Raw genomic sequence first — 21,696 nt, forward strand, 5'->3', positions numbered from 1 at the left:
GTCAGCAGCCAGCTGTCAAATCTAGAAGTAGATTGTCCCACAGCTATAACATACTGTGAATGGGCTAAGGTTAGTGTGAAATAGGAATTCTGCGCTTCAGTCAGAGAAAGTCCAGTCCTCTGGAGTTTGCAGCAAACATGAGTAGCCAACATCTCAAACAGTCCCAGTAATGCAAGAGTTCAGTCAGAGATGCTGCCAGGTCTCCAATTAGTCCAACGATGAGGGTCCAGTTGATCTGTGGACTGAAGCAAGTCAGCAGCTTTGGGTGTGGAGTGTTCGGTCACCTTGCACAAGGGAGCAAAGTTGGGAAGGGTGGTTGTGTTTTAAAGTCCATTCAGAAAGAAGTGAGTTTTCTTATCTCTTATTTCTGGCACACCACAGGTCTTGTCATCAATATCAAAAGCAGGCACTGAGGCTGCATGGGCAAATGACATGGACTAGTGAAGTTAGACAGATTTATTGATGCCAATGACAGAAGTTGCTGCTGCTTAGGTTGCAGACAAGAAGAGAGGATGACTCAAAATTGAAATGCTCTTGAGAGGCTGAAAAGACAGTTTTTAATATGCTGCAATGAGGCATGAAGACCCTTTCAATCAGAGAAGGTGAACTGACTTAGTGGTTTGGGTGAGGAAAGTTGGCCCAATGGGGGGGCACAGCAGATCTGTGGTTAGCACTGCTGCCTCACAGCGCCAGAAACCTGGGTTAAATTCCAACCTCGGACGACTGTCTGTGTGGAGTTTTCACATTCACCCTATGTCTGCATGGGTTTCCTTCAGATGCTCCGGTTTCCTCCCACAATCCAACGATGGGCAGGTGAGGTGAATTGGCCATGCTAAATTGCCTATAGCGCTCAGAGATGTGTAGGTTAGGGTCATTAGTCAGGAGTAAATATAGGATAATAGGGTAGGGGGATGTTTCTGGGTGGTTTACTTTTTGGAGGGTTGATGTGGACTAGTTGGGCTGAAGGACCTGTTACTACACTGTAGGGATTTGATTGTATTCTATTCATATCCTCCAGAAGTGACGTCAGAGCCACAGGGGTCACCACTGAGCCCAGAAAGGCCTTCTGGAAGTGAAGCACTTGCAAAGAAAATACCCTATCTCACTTGCATTCCTTGCAGGTTTTCTCCTCAAAATGCATTTCTCACACTCACAACTCTTTACTTCTGTCTCCTTTCAGGAGAAAAATGGAAAACGTGAGGGGTGGAATGAAAGACCAGGGTTGGCCCTCCAGTGATAGCCATCATGATGGCCATTGACAATGTATTCCCACCACATATGCTGGGAAAGTGGGCTTGCTGCTGATGTTAGCAGTAACCTGCAGTGAAAGCCTGATATTCCTAAAGTATTGGCGCCACAGCATGTCGAGAAAATTGATTCTCTGCCTGTAGATGGGAGAAAGTGAGGAGAGGGGTGTCTCTCACTTGCTTGAGGCTAAATGTCATGCCCATCTCCTTTGCCCTGTGTAGGATCAAATTCCTAAGGGATAGACAGTTAGTACTATTCTTAGCACTGGTCTTGTTGTTCCTCATCAGAGCTCCAAGGTAGAATAAGGGGTTTCTATCTACAATGAAGCCTGGCAGCAGGGAAATGCAGTTCAAATAGATCAAAGTCCAAGGTAGGTGAAAGTTAGAAATCAAGTGGTAAGCAGTGAAATTTCTTTCACTGAAAAAATGCCAGAGCACAAACCTTTCCCAGAGCAGACTATCAGACAGAAACATCCCACATTATCATTGCACATCTTTTTGTTGTGGTTAAGTAGTTAGAGGAATAGCAATAAAGACTGAAGAAAAGAGAACCTGATGGGGATTGCACTAGTCTCCTCTTATAAATGGCTTAAATAGTTATTTCTGCAACCATCCCTCAGGATTTAGAGTGGAAGGTGGATTTCATCTACATGTTCTTTAATTTTACTTTTAATTTTAATAAAATATGTCATGAGTTCAGTAAAGGTTTAGTGGCAAGCTATGATTTCCTCCACTCGAACCTGGGTTGTTGGTCATCACCCCTCGCCCCCTCGTGCCCCACCCCCCCCTTCCCCCCATCCCCCACTGATATTCTTCTTTTTATATTAATTATATCTGGAAAAGCCCAGATTTTTAAAATGCAGAGTAAAATTGACTTTAATGACTATGATAAATATTAGAGCAATAATACATACATATTTTGCCATTATTTTGTTATGTTCTTCTTCATTGTCCAATGTGGTGAAAGAAAGATCAGAGATACTGACTGGAGCAGACGCTGTTAGAGTGACCAGAAGCACTAAACTGCCTTTTCCTCCTGACAGTGCCAAATCTAGTCTGTGCGTATGTTCCTTACTTAGACCTGCCAAATCAACTTGACACCTGCAACAGAAAAAGGGCAAAGAATTAATCAATGACCTGTCTGTAGAAATTGATCCATGAGACATAAAGATACTTCATAAAAGTTCTTACATTAATTTTTTTGTATCCATCTCTTTACATGACAAGCAGATGACCAACAGTTAAAATTCTGGTGTGGGTTTTGTGTCCATTTTTTCCATTTGAATCAACTTGATTATAGTGGGTACCCAGAATTCTGACTAAAACAAGCACAGAGCTCTGTCATTTGTAGACCCATACTGCAATGTTCAAAGGAAAACTGGGTGACCCATGTGTGGTGCATCTCAGTTCTATTTCTCCAGGTATTGAACTGATCACTGGAGGGCTTCTATATGTTCAGGAAGTCTGGGAATGCTTCCTCAGGTTACATTAATCCGTTTGCCCCATTTCTGGTTCTTTCCTAACCTACATATATGACATCTATCGCTACCTACAGAATTCTCAGCAGCTGGCCCGCTTTTGTAGACACAGTGTTTAGAAGGCTGAATCATTTAAATTTCTGGTCATTGATAATACCCAGAATGTTGATTCAGCAATAACATGTTATTGACTGTCAAGGGGAGGCAGTTAGATTTTTCTCTCATTGGAGATGGCTATTGGCTGGCACCAAATAGACCAAGCCTGAATATTGCCAAAACCTTGCTACATCAAAGCATGATCTGCATTCATTTCTGAGGAGATGTAATTAATACTGAACACTATACAATTATCAACAACAAAACCCCACATCTGGCATTATGGTGGAGGGAAGGAACAGCCAAAGATGGTTGGGCCTAGGAAACTTGAAGAATTCCTGAAACAATGTCCTGACTCTGAATTGGTTTATCTCCAGCAACCACCCTTCATTGTGCTATGTATGAATCCAAGCATTATAGAGTACTCTCCTTGAACTATTTGATATAATTCATTTTTGCTTGGGTTTCTTGATCCCACACTTGATAGTAAGGGCAGTCAGCCTCACCTAATCCCTGGAATTCAACTCTTCTCTCCAACTTTGGGCCAAGCTGTAATGAAGATTGGAGCTGAGTGGCATTGGCATAACCCAACATGAACTTTGCAGAGGCGGTTATTGCTGAAGAAAGTAGCACTTGGTAACACTGTTGATGACGACTTTCATCACCTTACTCATATTTATTGGAATGGTAATTGGCTTGATTGGACTTGTTTTGCTTTCTGTGGACAGGATATGGAAATTTTCTGCATGGTTGGATGTAATTATTGTGGCTGTAGTGAGAAGAGCTTGTTTACAGACATTGCTATTTCTGCAGCATAACTCCTCTGCATTACAGCTGGGATGTTGTCAGAATTGATCATATTTGTTATATAATGTGCCTTCAGTGGTTCTCTAGCTTCCTTAGCTTGGTACTCATTACAAACACTGCAAAAAGTGATATGGTCCTTGATTTCACTCCTCATGTTTGGCCATTAAACCTCATTTCTTCCTCAGACTCAGTTTAATTTCCAGGGCGCTTGCATGGAAGCATTTTAACATCTTGCCTCTCAACCCCTCAGAGATAATGACTTACCTTCCTTTGTGCAGCATGCTATTTTGGGCTATCATGTTGTGTCTGTATCCCGATATGATGCTGCAATCACTGGAATGTCTTTGGTGCTTTCAGACCATCTTTATGTTACGATTTCTTATAATACTTGCAGAATTGCAAGTTGTTGGGTACTTTGCTTGATTTGATCTGTTCCCCTTGCTTGCATGTCACATTGGGATAGTATCTCTGTCATCAGAGTACCACTCTTTTCAGATACTTCGGAACAAATAATAGCTGCCTGAGGAGAATGTTCTGAGTGGCTTCTGGGCAGACTCGACTGTTATTTTATTTCTTCCAAATATCTTTTCTTAAAATTAACTCATGGGATATGGGCACTACTGGCTCGGCTATCATTCATTGTCGATCTGTAGTTGCTCTTAAAAAGGCAATTGTGAGCTGACTTCTTGAATTACTGCAATCTGTGTTGTAGGTAGACTTCTTGCATGATTCTATCACAAATCACACAATAGCTCATGCTGTTCAGACTCCTATCAGGTTTAATTTGCATTAATTGAGGACTTCATACTTTCTGCCTTTAGATGTTGCCTATTTGCAAACTAGCATCTCCAAATGCTTTTAACTGGTAAGAAGGATATTTCAGGTAGCAGTATCATTTCGTGACATATGTGAGGATACAAGAAGACATGATGATCTATTTTAGAGCAAACTATGGAGGCCTGCACAACTGAACTGATCATTCAAAAACACTGATCATTCAAAGACACTGATCGATGTACCAGCAAAGCTTTTTTAAAGAAACTATTTACTGTAACAACAATTAAAGACAATAAACTGCTGTGCAAAAGGATTGCCATAGTATTTTGCATTCATGGCATTTTTGGAGAAAGAAATAAATTGATCAAATTGTATTAATAAGCAATTGCATTGATAATTTTTCAAATGCTTTGTATTTAATCTATTTTTTAAATCAACCTGTTCAGAGATGCTATTACACATCTTTAGAGCAGGTCGGACTTGAACCCAGGCCTCCTGTTCCCGAGGTGGGGGCAGTACCACTGTGCCCCAAGAAAGTCCATCAATCACATCTATATGCAATGAATTTCAGGATGTTCCAAAGCAATTGATAGCTAATGAAGTGTTTTTGAATTGTTGTCACTTTTCTAATGTAGGAAACTTGGCAAATGAATCTTGCTTTGCATATTTTCTAACAGATCTGTTTCTGTGGTGTTACTTCAAGGACACCAGGGACAGTTCATCAATACTTCTGCAAAGAGTTTCATATGGAAGTTTTTACATCCACCCATGAGGAAAGACAGAGCCTCAGTTTCACAACTCATGTAAAAGATCATGGAGCATTTCCTCAGCACATCAGAATGCCAGTTAGATTCTGTGCTCAAGTAATCTTTGTGGCACTTGAATCCACAATCTACTGACTCAGAGACAAGCATTCTAACACTAAGCCAAAGCTAAAACTTAAACTTATGATGCTTCTCTTAGGATGGAGAAAATTCTTGATTAATTGCCTCATCATTGGATAAATGACTAAAACATTTATGGCCCATTTCACATTTAGATAAAGTGATGGAGTTTGAAAATGTCATTACCCATGCACCATTTCCCTATAGTTACAAAACAATATTGTAGCTGCACATATAAAACCAAAGAAAACTGCACATGTTGGAAATTTGATATAAAAACAGAATATATTGGAGAAACTGGATCTGTAGAGAGAAGAGTTGTGAGGGATAGTCATAGTGACTCAAAATGTTAACTCTATTTCTCTCCCCACAGATGCTGCCAGACTTGCTGAGTTTCTTCAGCACTGTTTTTAATTATAGCTGCTCATGTAGCTCAGAGGAAACAAAGCACCAAAATTGCAACACGATTAAAAACATTGGAGGGTTATTTCAGTAAATGTGACAAATCATGCCCTACTTAGAATGAATTTCAGATGTGCCAAAATTAAATCCTCACATTGATTATTTGTTGTGATCTTCTGATTAGACTTTTGGAAATTGAGATGAGCATTTGGATCAGTTTGTGCTCCAGATTCTTGCAATTGAAACTGAGATGAACTAAATCCCTGCCAGGGAAGTTGGATGCCTCATTACATTTCTAGGGAATTACTTGCACGTTATCTTTAAAGTCATTGTGGTTTTGGAGGCACAGATGGCAAGGAAATCAAACCCATACCTCCAGACAAATTCTCGTGAGTCCCCATGGCTTAACAAGGAGAACATTTCAACTATTCAGTGTTATCAGTGAAATTGTAAATACATTCTTTATACAACACATGTATATTTTTGCTGTAGCAGATGACAGAAACGTTTCTCCAAACTATGAGATCAAAGCGAAAAAAAGATAAATATTGCCAGTGGCAGTCAAAACTGTGCTAAAATCCTTCATTTTTGTTTCAGTCACATCATGCTAATGGCTTATTTTACGTGAAAATTGTCCAGTGTATTTTGAGAACTAAGACAGAGAAACAGATGTGAGATATGATGAGGCTCATTTGGAGAATCAAGCCATTGAATGAAAAGAATACATCTTGTGGGTTTTATATTCAGACGAATGTTTATATGGCAGCTCTTTGGGACTTACAAGCCTTATAATTAGATTTCCTTTGCCTTTTTGTGTTTCTGAAGCCAGAAAGAGACTGCAAGGACAGCCAGTGGCAAACCACAACAAGGAGGTTATTAGTCAAGGTCCAACTGTCTAATGCAGTGATGATGCTTGGAGTCACTCATTCAATTTATAATTTAGTCAACCTGTTTGGAAATACAAAGCCTAAGATAGAGCAGGGAAATATTTATTCAATTGACTTTAATGTAAAGGGAGATTGTGCCAGAGCATCCAAACAGTAGTCAAAAAAAAAGTGATGACCTATCCATTTACAACAGAGCAATACCTTGAATGAAATGTAGGTCACTGCGCATAAATATGATTGGGAAATATACTTTGTTCTAAGTTGGCCCGAGCAGCAGAGTTTGGTATGATCTCAATATTAAACAGCATAGAATGTCAGAGACTAGACAGAAGTGTTGGAATAATTAAGTCGAGAGTGTTATTATGGGATGATGAGAGGTGAATGAGCTCTTGTCTTTTTCACCCTCTTGGTTGGCTGCAGCAAAGAAGTTTATATCATTTATCATTTAAAATATAGTTCACAAATTGCAGGCAGTGGCCTAGTCATAATTTCATGAGATTAGTACTTTAGAATCCTTAATGTTTTGGGAACACAAGTTTGAATTCCATCCAGCATGGCAGATGGTGAAATTTGAATTCAATAAAAATCTGGAATTAAAAGTTAACTAGGTGACCAAGTAACCATTACTAAGTGTCATAAAAACCCATCTGGTTCATTAGTGTAATTTAGGGAACAAAATCTGCCATCCTTACCAGTGTGGCCTATATGTTGGTCTATACCACACAGCCCTCTGAAGTGGCCCAGCAAGGTAGTCAGTTCAAGGACAATAAAGAATGGGCAATGAATGCTGACTCAGCCAGTGATGCTAACAGCCATGAAGGAATAAAAAAGTTAAAATTGAAGAACTGGTTCAGTTAAGAAAAATTAATTTTACTACTTAATAAACCCAAGAAAAATAATGAAATGCAACGTCAACTACACAGGAATAAAGTATCAAAAGGGTTAGTGTTAAACCCAGTTCGGACAGAAAAATGCAGTTGAAAATTCCAGTGTACTTGGTTAAAAATCAAACAACACAGGGGGCTAACACCTTCAACATATTGTCTAGCTATCACCATTGTTAACAGCTAACTTGAGAATGCAACTTTTTAAAAAAAGGTTTTGTGATTTACACATGAAAGAAGTGAAACTATCATGGTATTCTAACAGATGAAAGGCTTAACAGACAATCAATTTTTCAATGTATAATTTCAGTTACATCAAAAGCTAGTGTGCTTCCAATTAAACCTGTTGGACTATAACCTGGTGTTGTGTGGTTTTTTGACTTTGTACACCCCAGTCCAACACCGGCATCTTCAAATCAGCATACCTGAGTTGTTTGGTTTTAAGTTAAAACATCAGTTACTTCATTGATAACATAAAGAGATTTGTAGAATGTCTATGAGATATTTTTTGGAGCTGTTTGTGGCAGAGCCCATTAGGGAACTGTTAGTTCTAGATTTGGTGATGTGTAATAAAGCAGACTGGATTAGGGAGCTTAAGGTGAAGGAACCCCTAGAGCCCAGTGACCATAATATGATAGCATTTACCCTGCAGTTTGAGAGGAAGAAGCTGGAATCAGATATAATGGTACTCCAACTAAGAAAGGTAACTACAAAGGCATAAAGGATTGGCTGACAGATAGTGTAGGGATAAAAGGGTTTTTTTATGAATGGCAGATGGTGGCTAGTGGATTTCTGCAGGGGTCAGTGTTGAAACCACAACTATTTTCGTTATATATTAATAATCTGGACAAAGGAACTAAGGAAGTTGTTGCTAAACTTGCAGACAACACAGCGATAGGTGGAGGGACAGTAATATGGAGGATGTGGGGAGGCTGCAGAGGCACTTGGGTAGGGCAGGAAAATGGACAAATAACTGGTAGATGGAATACAACATGGGAAGACATGTAGTTATGCATTTTGATAGGAAGAATAAAGGCATTGACAATTTTCTCAAAGGGGAAAAGGATTCAGAAACCTGAACCATAAAGGAAAATGGAAGTCCTAGCTCAGGATTCTCTTAAGGTAACCATGCAGGTTCAGTTGACAGTTGGGATAGCAAATGCAATTCTGCATTCATTTCACTGCCGAAGCTCTGATTAGACTGCATTTGGAATATTGAGAGAAGTTTTGGGCCCTGTACCTAAGGAAGAATGTGCTGGCCTTGTAGGGGTGGGGTCCAAAAGAGGTTCACAAAAATGATCATGGGATGAAGGGCTTGTCATAGGAGATGTCTGGATCTGTACTCAATGGAGTTCAGAAGGATGAAGGGGGGAAGCACATTGAAACTACTGACAGGCCTGGATAAAGCAGAGATGTTTGCACTTGTAGGAGAGACGAGGAGCTGAGGGCACAGCCTCAGAATAAAGGGACGAGTGAGGAGGAGCATCTTGCCAGACAGTGTTGAGTTTGTAGAACTCATTGCCACAGAAGGCTGGAGGCCAAGTCATTGAGTGTCTTTAAGACAGAGATAGATAAGTTCTTGATTAGGAAGGGGACCAAGGGTTACAGGGAGAAGGCAGGAGAATAGGGTTGAAAAAGATGTCAGCCATGACTGAATGACAGATCAGATAGGATGAATGGCCTAGTTCTTATGGTCTTATGGTATTAAATCTAATGCTTTTATGGTCTTCTCAGTTTCAGTGAAATTTGTACTTACTTGCATTCTTGGGCCTGATTAGGCTTTTACCTGGCATGACTTCAGAGATGTTGGAAGGAAATGGAGAAATAGACATTTCTGGTTCTGCTCCCTGTTCTGTCCTAACACTGTTGTCTGAAATACAATTATTTTGTGTATTTTTGTGTCTGACTTCATTGTTTTTGTTTCAAGCTAGGTAGTCTCTGGATAAGTCTTTCATCTCAATATGAGAAACTTCTTGCAAGGTGTAAATCAAACAGGCGATATAGATCTGAGTAAATGGGTTCAATTATTTTGATTATGTATTACTTACAAACCAGACTAGGACAAGTTGATCAAGCTTTCAAGAAGCTTGGCTCATACTGATCAGCTGATCACTTCAGCCATCTTAGGTCAGTGTTTTTGCTTTTATAAGAACCATTTTAGTTCATAGAAGTTCCACATATTGAAATTAAATGACAGATGTCAAAAATTGATTGGCCATATTTCACCATCACACCTCCTCACCATGAGAAAAGAACACAAACAATATTTTTCTTATTTTTAAGTTTATAGTGAGCATTGCATTTCAAAGTGATTGTGACACACAAACATTTCATAACAAGAGGTTACAAAGACACAAGTAAAGATGTCAGTAGCATGTATCCTGAGACAAGGATAAAGTCAAGTGATGTTACAGAGATGGAAACAGTCTAAACCTCATCCTGATATTGAATGAGATGCCAAGGGTGTGAAAAATTGGCTTCATCTCAATGTTGCCAGTGAGAAGAATGGCTTTAGTAGCTGCAGCATTTGGAAAAGGGACTGAAAACAAAAGTGTTATTATACCCGAAGTTTAATTTATAGATTCCACTCAACCAGATGTCCGGTAAGTACTTTGGTGATTTCGCATCAGTGGAGGATTTAAGAGAGATGGTTCTGAAGTAGAACTGCGTCTTAAGCAAGCATGTGAAAACTAAAGTTTTACCTTGGACAATGTCACTGAGGGGCAACTTGTTGATGAGAAGTAGGAGGAGCCTAGAAGTAATGGAGCAGGAATAACATAAGAATGAGGAACAGGAGTAGACAATTCAATCCCAAGCTTGCTTCGCTATTTAATAAGATCATGGCTGACCTCATCTCAGCCTCAGCTCCACTGTCATGCCTCCAAACCATTACTAATTAAAAGTCTGTCTATCTGCTCTTTAAATTTATTGTTTCTTGCATTCTGAACCAGTGAATTCTACAGAATCAAATCACTTTGAAAGAAGTAATTCTTCCTAATTTGTTCTAAGTCTGCTACCCCTTATTCTAAAACTATGACCTCTCACTTAGGTTGCCCCACAAGGGGAAACATCCTCTCCTTTGTCAATACTCTTTAATATCTAATATGTCTCAATTAGATCTCCTGTAATTCTTTTAAATTCAAGAGAGTTTAGGCCTAAAACACTCAATCTTGCTTCATAAGAAAAAACCCTCAGCTCTGGAATCAATCCAGTGAACCTCCACTGAATTGCCTCCCATACAACTATAACCCCCCTCAAGTGAGGGGACAAAAATTCCGTACAATATTCCAGGTGCAGTTTCAATAATAGTTTGTACTAAGGCACAGTGAAAAGTATTGTTTGGCGTGCTATCAGACAAATCATGCCCTAAATGGTACATCAGAGTAATAGTATAGACTGCAGAATATATACAGCTACAGAGAAGGTGCAGAGAAAGATCAACTCATATATGAGTGGTCCATACATAAGACTGATAGCAGTGGGGAAGAAGCTGTTCTTGAATCTGTTAGTACATTTTCAAAATTTTATACCTTCTGCCCGATGGAAGGGGGGAAGACAGTATATCTGGGGAGGGGTCTTTGATTATGTTGACTGTTATCTCAAGGCAGTGGGAAGTATTGACAGAGTTAATGGAAAGAAGACTGGTTTGCATGGTGGACTGAGTTGCATTCACAACTCTCTGTAATTTATTCCAGTGTTGGATAGAGCAATTGCTAAACCAAGTTGTGATGCACACAGATAAGATGTTTTTTATGGTTCAGCTATAAAAATTGGTAAGAATCATTGTTGACATTGTTGCCATCTGAGGATGTAGAGGCACTGGCGTGCTTTCTTGACTGTAGCATCAACATGGGTGGACCAGGATAGATTGTTAGTGATTGTTACTCCTAAGAACTTGAAGTTCTCTACCATTTCCACCTCAGCATCTTTGATGCAGTCAGGGACATGTCCTCCACTCCACTTCCTGAGGTCGATGACTAGCTCCTTTATTTTTCTGACATTGAGGGAGAGATTGTTGTCTTTACACCATGACACTGTATATTCTATCTCTTTCCTAAACTCTGTCCTGTCATTGCTTCAGATCTGACCCATGACAGTAGTGTAATCAGCAAATTTGTAAATGGAATTAGAGCTGAATTTGCCACACAGTTGTGAGTGTATAAGGACTCTTATAAGGACTTGCAGGGCACTGGTATTGAGGATTATTCTGGACGAGGTGTTGTCACCTATCCAAACTGATTGTGGTCTTGGGTCAGGAAATTGAGGATCCAGTTGCAGAGAGGGGAGCAAAATCCTAGGTTTCAGAGTTTGGAAATGAGTTTTATTAGAATTATGGTGTTGAAGGCACAGCTAAAGTCCATAATGAGGAGTCTGACGTAGGTGTCCTTGTTATCCAGATGCTCCAGGGGCAAGTGTAGGGCCAGGGAGATGGCAAAGGTAGCAAATTGTAATGAACTAAGGCAATCAGGGAGGATAGAGCTGATGTGTGTCATTACGAACTTCTCGAAGCACTTCAGAATAATAGATGTCAGAGCCACCAGGAGGTAGTCATTGAAGCACATTGCCTGGTTTTCTTTGACACTGAGATGACAGTGGTCTTCTTGAAGTAGGTGGCAACTTTTCATCAGAATAATGAGAGTTTGAAGATGTCTGTGTATTACCTTGTGCTCTAGCTTACTGAATCCAGTCCAGATATTGAAGGGCTTTTACCCGAAACGTTGATTGTCCTGCTCCTCGGATGTTGCCTGACCTGCTGTGCTTTTCCAGCACCATACTCTCAACTCCAGATATTCTACGTCCACAGAATCCCCATTATCCATTTTACCCATTACATCTTCAAAGAACTCTAGCAAATTAATCAACCATGACTTACCTTAAATAAAATCAAAATGACTCTGGTGGATTGTGTTCCGACTTTCCAAATGTCCTGTTATTTTTATCTTAATAATGGATTCCAACAATTTCTCAATGACAGATTTTAAACTAACCAGGTTCTCGTTTCATCTTTGAAGAGAAAATTAGGTCTGCAGATGCTGGAGATCAGAGATGGAAATGTGTTGCTGGAGAAGCGCAGCAGGTCAGGCAGCATCTAGGGAACAGGAGAATCGACGTTTCGGGCATTAGCCCTTCTTCAGGAAGAAGGGCTAATGCCCGAAATGTCGATTCTCCTGTTCCCTAGATGCTGCCTGACCTGCTGCGCTTCTCCAGCAACACATTTCCATCTCGTTTCATCTTGTCTGCCCCCTCTTTTCCTTTAATACACTTCCTAAAACTTATTTCTTTGACCAGGTGTCTGGTCATCTAATATCTCCTTATGTTGGTTAGTGTGAACATTTGATAATTTAATTGTGAAAACTTAGAAGTTTCGTATGTTGTAAGTGTTATATAACTAAAATCTTGTAGGTGGTGGTATTTGATGACTCAATGCTAGACATTGTACATACATAATGGCTTCCTGGACAAGGTATCAAATTTATGGCACTGATATTCAAAGAAAGTAAGAAAATGATGGCATATTAAATGTACGTCACCAGGATCTGGTGTCTTCCTGCAACCATGACTTTCCTTATATTGAGGAGGCACTGAACCCAATTCTAATGACCTAATTGCACAGTATCTCTATTTCTAGCAATTACTGATTGGTTATTTTCTTGACGCGCTGTAACTGGACGTGCCCATGGGAATTGTGGTTAGAAGAATCAAAAACACACTGATAGAATAAAATTAGTTGCAACATTTATCTGTCCAATCACTTCACATTCCATTTGTTGCACGCCTGCATCGTAATGCAAGCCGATTGTTTAAATAGGGAGAGGATAATTGACGTATTTGCTGCTGTTAAGCATACCCAGTCATATAGAAAAGACAAGAGAATCAACCAACCTCTCTTACTGACTGAAATCAAAGTTGAACTTGATACCTCTGGAGCCATTAGCATATGGTTTCAAAGAGTCACTGGATTTGGTTGTCCTTTTCACAAATGATCCAAAAGACAGGCTTGTGTTTCTTAGATGAATGCTTAGTGATTTCCTTTAATTTTATGCTAGAATCCATCTGTTCTACTAAAAACAGATTGTGAAAGGCATGGGCTGGAACATTGTGATTTGAAAATGTAGGTATTTCCAACCTGACACAACAGGAATATTTTTTCACTGCTTCATTCGATTTCAACAAAGTTCTAATGAATTGAGGAAATTAACAAGAAAACAGAAGGGATTTTGGCACACGTTTAACTTTATCTTGTATATTTAACAAGGAAGCTAACACAATATTGAAATAAAATCCTTAAGGAGCTTGGTCAATGTGTGTCCAGGTTCCACAGAATAATAATTTGCTTTAGTAATCATTTATCAAATATTTCCAAAACAGATACATACACTCAGTGACTTAGAAACCTTAAGAAACAGATAATTGTCAGAAATCTGGATTAGTAAACCTGGAAAAATGTGCCCACTTTAAATGAACAGACTTTCAGAGACAGGAGACAGTCAGTTCCCAAAATAAATGGGTCTCTTTAAAACTGGCATACTACAGTGTAAATATTTCACATTGATGCTCCTGCTAATTACTCATTGTTTTATAATTTAATAAAGCAATGTTAAAACTGAAGTGCAGAATGTTTTCAGTCACCTATGCCAATATACCAGATGTAACATGAGGTTTTCCCAGTTCTGCATTTGTCAGTCCTTTAACAGGTGAAAAAACTGGGTTTTGTCAATGACTGGAGTGGGAAATTTAGAGCTAAAATCCATAAATTGGTCACAGTTTTAATTTTTGATTAATGATAAATGAATCTCTTCATATTAGAAAGTCTTTATATTATGAAATACTGCTCAAGAATTTCTGTATATTCTCTCCCTCTAAGTAAATCACTACTGGGATGATGCAGGTGAGACTATTACAAGAAGGAATAGGAAGGTAAGAAATCATAGGAATTTATAGCAAACCTATTAAATTAGCACATTAACTGCAGTAATTCATTATCTTATGGACATCAGAACATCTAAAGAATTGGATATTATTTAAGCTCTGACCTACACACATTAATTTGTTTCTTCATCAGTCATCACTCTAAGAACAATTATTTGTTAACAATTGCAATTTTATTTGTTTGGTTCTTGAAGGTTTTGTTAAAACTAGATGAACTTCAGATGAATATACCCTCCACAACATTGAGATGGACTTTCTGAGCAGTTGCTACTCCAGCCCTCCATTTCCTTGAAAGAAGGGAGCTCCATATTTCTGAAAGGAGATTCTAATAAGGGCTCAATTGATGCTCAATTCAACTGGATAGTTCTTATGTAGCACAGCATTGTTAGTGGAAAGCAAACCATGCCCCTTTTCACAGTAGGCAGCTGTCATGTTCTGAAATGGAAAAGGTCCTGACAGCCACTTTGGCAACTACTGTCAGACCATACGTATATAGGATGCTCGAATGCTGGGAGAGTAGGGTATCAGATCTGTAGGATGCCAGCTGAGTTGGGGTAGTGTACCAGGGGTGGAATGCTAGATCTGTACAGGGCAGGTTGCCAAGTAAATAGGGAGCCAGGTAGGTAGGTTTTCAGGTAAGAATGATAGGCTGCCAGCTGGGGATGTGACTGGGTAATGGGGTAAGTGCCAGCTGGGTAGAGTATTAGCTGGGTAAGAAGTAGGACACCAGTTGGATAGGGTGCCAGTGGGTAGGGTGGTAGAGTTCAAGAGGCAAAGGAGGCAGGTAAATGGTGCAGTGTTTAGATTAGGTTGAAACAGATGAGAGAAACCAGGTCTGAAAAGGGGTTGGAGAGGGTGGGTGAGGGTTTCATTCCAATGGTGGGGCAGTTAGGATTGAGCTCAGCAGCAGGAAGGTCAAGTTGGGTTGGGTCTAGTTGGGGAGGGAAATGGTATGGTCGGGTTTGGTCCTTCAGCATGACGGATTGGATCAGGTCCAAGCTGGCGGGAAGAGGCAGAGGGTTTGGCGCGGGTGTAGGGATGGAAGGTCAGGTGTGAAGTGGGAGAAGGGGATAACTGTGTCAGGTGATTGTTCAGAAGATGGCATGTCATACTGGCAGCAGGGAAAGGAGAGTTGGGATCAAGCAGAATCAAGTTAAGAGCCAGGGCCGGGAGGGAGGGACGTAGTGTCAGACTCTGGGCATATCAAATTGGGGCTGCACTACGTCAATTGAATAGTTACTCAGGAGTTAGACTGTGCATTTAATAATTGAATAACTACTTAATTTAATCAAAACTGTCCAAATTCTCTGTTTTGAAACCTTAAGAGGGATCCAGGCATTGACTAGGATGGACTAGGATGTTGGAGTCCCAGCCCCATTTCTGATAAATCCATATTTTGGCAGAAGAAAGAGGGCAGAGTGTGATTAACAAATGAATGAAATCCAAACAGCAGGATCTGCGGACAATGCCCAGTTTAGCTGTTGCAATTAGTTTAACGCACAGTTTGTGAGTCCCAAATTTATAGAGCAGGCATAAATAATTTTATGAGGTCTACTTCACTCTTGTTATTATACTTAACTCATCAAATCCTCTAAAAATTGGAAGAAAAAAATTTGAACAGGCTTTCCAATATGAAGAGTTAAAAAAAAACTGCTGCATTGCTTTGGCCATGCAGCTGTTAATCTAATAATTAAAATGGTGATTTATCGACAGTTCCATAAGGGCGTTTTTTGAATACTTCCCCAATTTATAAAACTACAAGTATCTTAGCCAGAGGTTCTCAGTTCACAGTTTGATATGGCAATTAAATGTTTAGCTGTCTTTGATGTGGGGTATGAGGAGAAGTTTGTTTTAAGAAGTGATTAAACACAAGATTTAATAAAAACCTTTGAATGGCTCTCTTAAACAGGGGTTGTTTTACTAACAAATCTGTGCATTGAGATCTATATTATCGAGTCATAGAGATGTACAGCATGGAAACAGACCTTCGGTCCAACCCGTCCATGCTGACCAGATATCCCAACCCAATCTAGTCCCACCTGCCAGCACCCGGCCCATATCCCTCCAAACCCTTCCTATTCATATACCCATCCAAATGTCTCTTAAATGTTGCAATTGTACCAGCCTCCACCACTTCCTCTGGCAGCTCATTCCATACACGTACCACCCTCTGTGTGAAAAAGTTGCCCCTTAGGTCTCTTTTATATCTTTCCCCTCTCACCCTAAACCTATGCCCTCTAGTTCTGGACTCCCAACCCCAGGGAAAAGACTTTGTTTATTTATCCTATTCATGCCCCTCATAATTTTGTAAATCTCTATAAGGTCACCCCTCAGCCTCCGATGCTCCAGGGAAAACAGCCCCAGCCTGTTCAGCCTCTCCCTATCCTGGCAACATTCTTGTAAATCTTTTCTGAACCATTTCAAGTTTCACAACATCTTTCCAATAGGAAGGAGACTAGAATTGCAAGCAATTTTCCAACAGCGGCCTAACCATTGTCCTGTACAGCTGCAACATGACCTCCCAACTCCTGTACTCAATACACTGACCACTAAAATAAAGCATACCAAACACCTTCTTAACTATCCTATCTATCTGTGACTCCATTTTCAAGGAGCTATGAACCTGCACTCCAAGGTCTCTATTCAGCAACACTCCCTAAGACCTCACCATTAAGTATATAAGTCCTGCTAAGATTTGCTTTCCCAAAATACAGCACCTCGCATTTACCTGAATTAAACTCCATCTGCCACTTCTCAGCCCATTGGCCCATATGGTCAAGATCCTGTTGTAACCTGAGGTAACCCTCTTCGCTGTCCACTACACCTCCAATTTTGGTGTCATCTGCAAACTTACTAACTGTACCTCTTATGCTTGCATCCAAATAATTTATGTAAATTACAATTTTAAATGTAACAACTTTTTTGTTTAATCGTTACAAAGTTTCTGAGATCTGTCCCAGGTGGATATGGGAATTGGTATGGGTGGTATAAAAAATCATTTGGGGGTATGGTTACAGAATATGAGGGGAAGGGCTAGAGGGCTGAAAATTTTATAACACAACGAGGATGAATTTCCAAGGAATTAATATGCGCCTTCGAATCAATCTGGGCACTGGGCTGCCCCTGACTGAGGCTGCTTACATTCGAATTTCAGGAGATGGGGGCCTGGCTACATCCTACAGGTGCCCAAATTAAAGATTCCATTCAGCGAGTTGGAAAATTTCTCAACTTGAGCTGTCTGCCTTGGTGGTGAAATTCCTGTCATTTCTGTCTAACATACATCGGGGAGATCGAGCACCAATTCGCAGAGCGGGTCAGGGAACATCTCTGGTCTGCATGCATCAAACAACTCAACTGCCCTGCGGCCAACCACTTCAACTCCCCTCAGGACATACAAATTCTGGCCCTCCTCCACTACCAAATCAAAGCCACCCCCCATCAGCTGGAGGAAGAACACCTCATCTTCCACCTTGGGACCCTACAACCACATGGCATCAACATCCACATCACTAGTTTCCAAATCTCCCCAGTCCCCACCTATCCAAGATCCAACCCTCCAACTTGGTACCAACCTCTTGGCCTGACCTATCTGTATAATCTTCCTTCCCACCTATCCACTCCATTCACCCTACCGACTTATCACAATCACCTCCCACCTGCAAGCACCTATCGTTATCCCAACTATCTTCCCCCCAGCCCCTATTTATCACTTAGTCCCTTCCCTTCCTCATTCCTGATGAAGGGCTAATGCCCGAAATGTCGACTCTCCTGCTCCTCAGATGCTGCCTGACCTGCTGTGATTTTTCTGGTGCCACACTTTTTGACTCTAACATATATCCTTTCCAAGTCAAAGTTTACAGATACCAAGCGCACACTATGAGAATTTATTATAGATGCAAAACAATCTTAAATAAAACACAGTCACTTGTCTGTCCTCAGGATTCAAGAGCAAGCAGAACTGATATCAACAGTTGATAAATAGCACTATTCCCTGGAGTTCTCTATTTAGCATTGTGGCATGACAAGATTAATAATTAAATAGTATAATTGTGCTCCAGACCTCAGAAAACCCATACCACTGGAGATCTGTTAGCTCGATTGAAACTATAACATTTACAATTATTTGCAGTGGTTTTTTTTCTGGTTCTTCATAATTATAATGATAGCTCTTGAAATGCCTCCACTGATCAGTATAGTGCATCTCTTTAAGTTGCACCACACAGGAAATGCAGTCAGTTTACTGATTAGATTGCTTCAATTGTAGAAAATGACTCTGCACCAAAAGGGGTTTTACTACCTGTTACACTGCAACGGGAGCCTCTTTAAACTTAAAAATGGTAATGCCTTCTCCTTTCAGGACAAATTAGATAATGGAAGGCACAGATTACCATACAAACAAGACTCTGAATTAAATTTTCATAGGCTCATAGTATCACAGTATCAAGTCAATCGCAGAGAGGTGATAGCATGACATGTGAGGGTAAGTGAACATGTCATCTACTTAAGTTGGATTTGTAAAAAAATATTTATTCGTGGAATATGGCCATCAATGACTAGATCAGCATTTATTGTCCATCATTACTTAACTAGGAGAAAGTGCTGGTGAGCTATCTTCCTGAACTACTGTTCTCCATTTGGTGTGGGTACACCAAGATTGCTGTGAGGAAGGGTGTTCCAGAATTTTGCCATAGCAACAGTGAAGGAGTGATGATATAGTCCCAAGTTAGGATAGCAGGGGTGAATGAAGGGGAACTTACAGGTGGTGTTGCTCCATTGCCTCTATAGTCCTTTTCCTTTTAGGTAGTAGAGGTCACAAGTTTGAAGACCTTATTGAAGGAACCTTGAGGAGTGCAATGGATATTCTAGATGGTATACATTTCAGCCACTGGATATCATTGGTAGAGAGCTTGAATGTTGAAGTTGGTGGCTGGTGCACCAGTAAAGTGGAGTACTTAATCCTGGATGGTGTCAAGCTTCCCGAGTGTTGTAGAAACTGCACCTATCCAGGTAAATGGGGAGTGCTAACATAAATTGTGCCTTGTAGATGGTGGACAGGCATTGAGGATACAGGAGATGAGTTACTTACTGCAGAATTCCTAGCTTCTGATCTACTCTTGTAGGCAAGAGTTTTTGTAGCTAATCCAGTTCAGTTTCTAGTTAATCGTAACCTCCAGGATGTTGACAGTGGGGGATTCTGTGATGATAACACCACTGAAAGTTAGGGAGAGATGGATAGGTTTTGTCTCTCTTCTCAGAGATGGTCATTTTCTGACACTTGTACGGCATGAATGTTGCTTACCAGTTATCAGCCTAAGCCTGGATACTATTGAGGACTTGCTGTATTTTGAAATGGACAGTTTCTGTATCTGGGACTCCTGAGTGATTCTGAACATTGTGCATTCATTGGCAAACATTCCCACCTCTGACTTTATGATGGTGGGAGGTCATTGATGATGCAACTGAAGATGGTTGGGCCTATGACACTCCCCTGAAGACCTCTACTAGAGATGTCCTAGAGCTGAGATGACTGACTTTTGGCAACGACAACCATCTTTCTTTGTACCAGGTATGACTTCAATCAGTGGAGAGATTCCCATCTGATTCCCATTGACTCTAATTTTATGAGGGTCCTTGATGCCATCTTGATATCAAGAGCAATGACTCTCATTTCATTTCGCTGGTGCAGTTTTGTTTTGTTTCTGGCACAGAAATTCAACCCAATTCAGCAGCAGAGAAGAATAAAGTGACAGGCTCTGCAATACCTGCAGCAATGGTCAGGTAGCTTATTAAGGGGGATCTGGAAGGAGGGGAAGACCTGATCAGAAGGGTGGCAGATATGTTCAGAGATGGTATATTGGGAGTGTAGCACACTCAGAAGGTAGGAAGTGGGTAGCCTGCAGAAGCTGGGATCTGTTTGATTGCTGCAGAAGGAACTGGGACACAGGGGCTTAGAGACTATGGGCAGTCCTGACCCTTTGGCTCTGCATTCTGAGGAATATAATTTAAAATCTTAATTTTAAATTAAGGTCTCTGCAAGAATTATCAGTTAAGATCCACATGGATCTGGTTATTGTGAACTCAGTTGACCTACCACCAGTCACATTCAGTGCAATTTAATATTTTAAAGGGTGTTTGAACAGGGTGTTTTAATTAAGTTACACCCATAATTGCAACTTGCAAAAGGCCCAGCACCTTTTTAAGTATCGCCTAATCTGAATATGTTGGGAGGTGCATTTGTAATGTATATATATTTCCTGCCCGCTCTTTTGGAGTCTTGTGACATCATGGTCTGCCTGTAAAACAATCATTGTTTCCAGATTTTTAAACCATTCCATCTGGTAGTTTATTCATCCACATTCTACAAAGATTTTGTTTTATGTGAAGCGATCTCAAGTTGTTAATCACTTCAGTCAGACTGCAAAATATGATTTATATAAAAATCTTGTGACAACTGACCAATTAAGTTTAAATGGTTGATTGAAGTTTAGCTGTAAACGTTCAGGCTAGACACTCCAATGTTTGTAGAAATGGTGGAGTTTGCCACCTACTGGACAAAGTTGCAAAATCAACTTTTTAATGTTTCAGAACTTTGCACATATTTTGCAAGAATACACTTCACACACAGAATTTCGTTTGACTTGAAGACAGACAAATTACACATAGAAGTCAGTACATCTAATGTGTGGTTCTCCTTACAATCCTGTGTTCTCCGGTTGAATAAAGGCTCCTTGAAATGAGTTAAAATTCACAAATTTAGATACAGAGTGGCCTGACTTAAAATGCATCAGACAATATATCTGGAGTACAGACGATAAACAAAGATAAGTTCAGAAGACAGCAGATGATAATGGTATTGATAAAATACAAAAATATTTTATTTTAAAAATCCCAGTAAGATTGAGGGACAAGCTAAAAGTGATAGAGGAATTGCTCATCAGACAAAGGATTTGAATTTCCTTATAACGTTCCACAATAAATGAACATTTATTTACATATTGCCTTTAACATAAATTTCTCAAAGTACTTCACAGCTCAGAAATAAATGGATAATGAGCCAAAGGAAAAGAATCCAGGAGTGGTGTCAAAAAACTTGGTTAAAAATATGGGTTGAAAATGTGTTGCTGGAAAAGCACAGCAGGTCAGGCAGCATCCAAGGAACAGGAGAATCGACGTTTCGGGCATGAGCCCTTCTTCAGGAATGAGGAAAGTGTGTCCAGCAGGCTAAGATAAAAGGTAGGGAGGAGGGACTTGGGGGAGGGGTGTTGGAAATGCGATAGGTGGAAGGAGGTCAAGGTGAGGGTGAT

General features: G+C 40.1%; 1 protein-coding gene across 7 annotated transcripts in view; it reads right to left on the minus strand.

The window, feature by feature from the left end:
- Positions 1-21,696, minus strand: part of mctp1a (multiple C2 domains, transmembrane 1a) — a 360,237-nt gene that overhangs the window by 282,809 nt on the left and 55,732 nt on the right. For all 7 annotated transcript variants that reach the window (XM_043709443.1, XM_043709460.1, XM_043709451.1 and 4 more), the window contains one exon: positions 2,162-2,348. In XM_043709443.1, coding sequence (XP_043565378.1) covers positions 2,162-2,348 — 187 coding nt within the window. The remainder of the gene's footprint in view (positions 1-2,161; positions 2,349-21,696) is intronic.

Source organism: Chiloscyllium plagiosum, chromosome 2 (assembly GCF_004010195.1).
Source record: "Chiloscyllium plagiosum isolate BGI_BamShark_2017 chromosome 2, ASM401019v2, whole genome shotgun sequence".
In the NCBI taxonomy this organism is placed as follows: Eukaryota; Metazoa; Chordata; class Chondrichthyes; order Orectolobiformes; family Hemiscylliidae; genus Chiloscyllium; species Chiloscyllium plagiosum.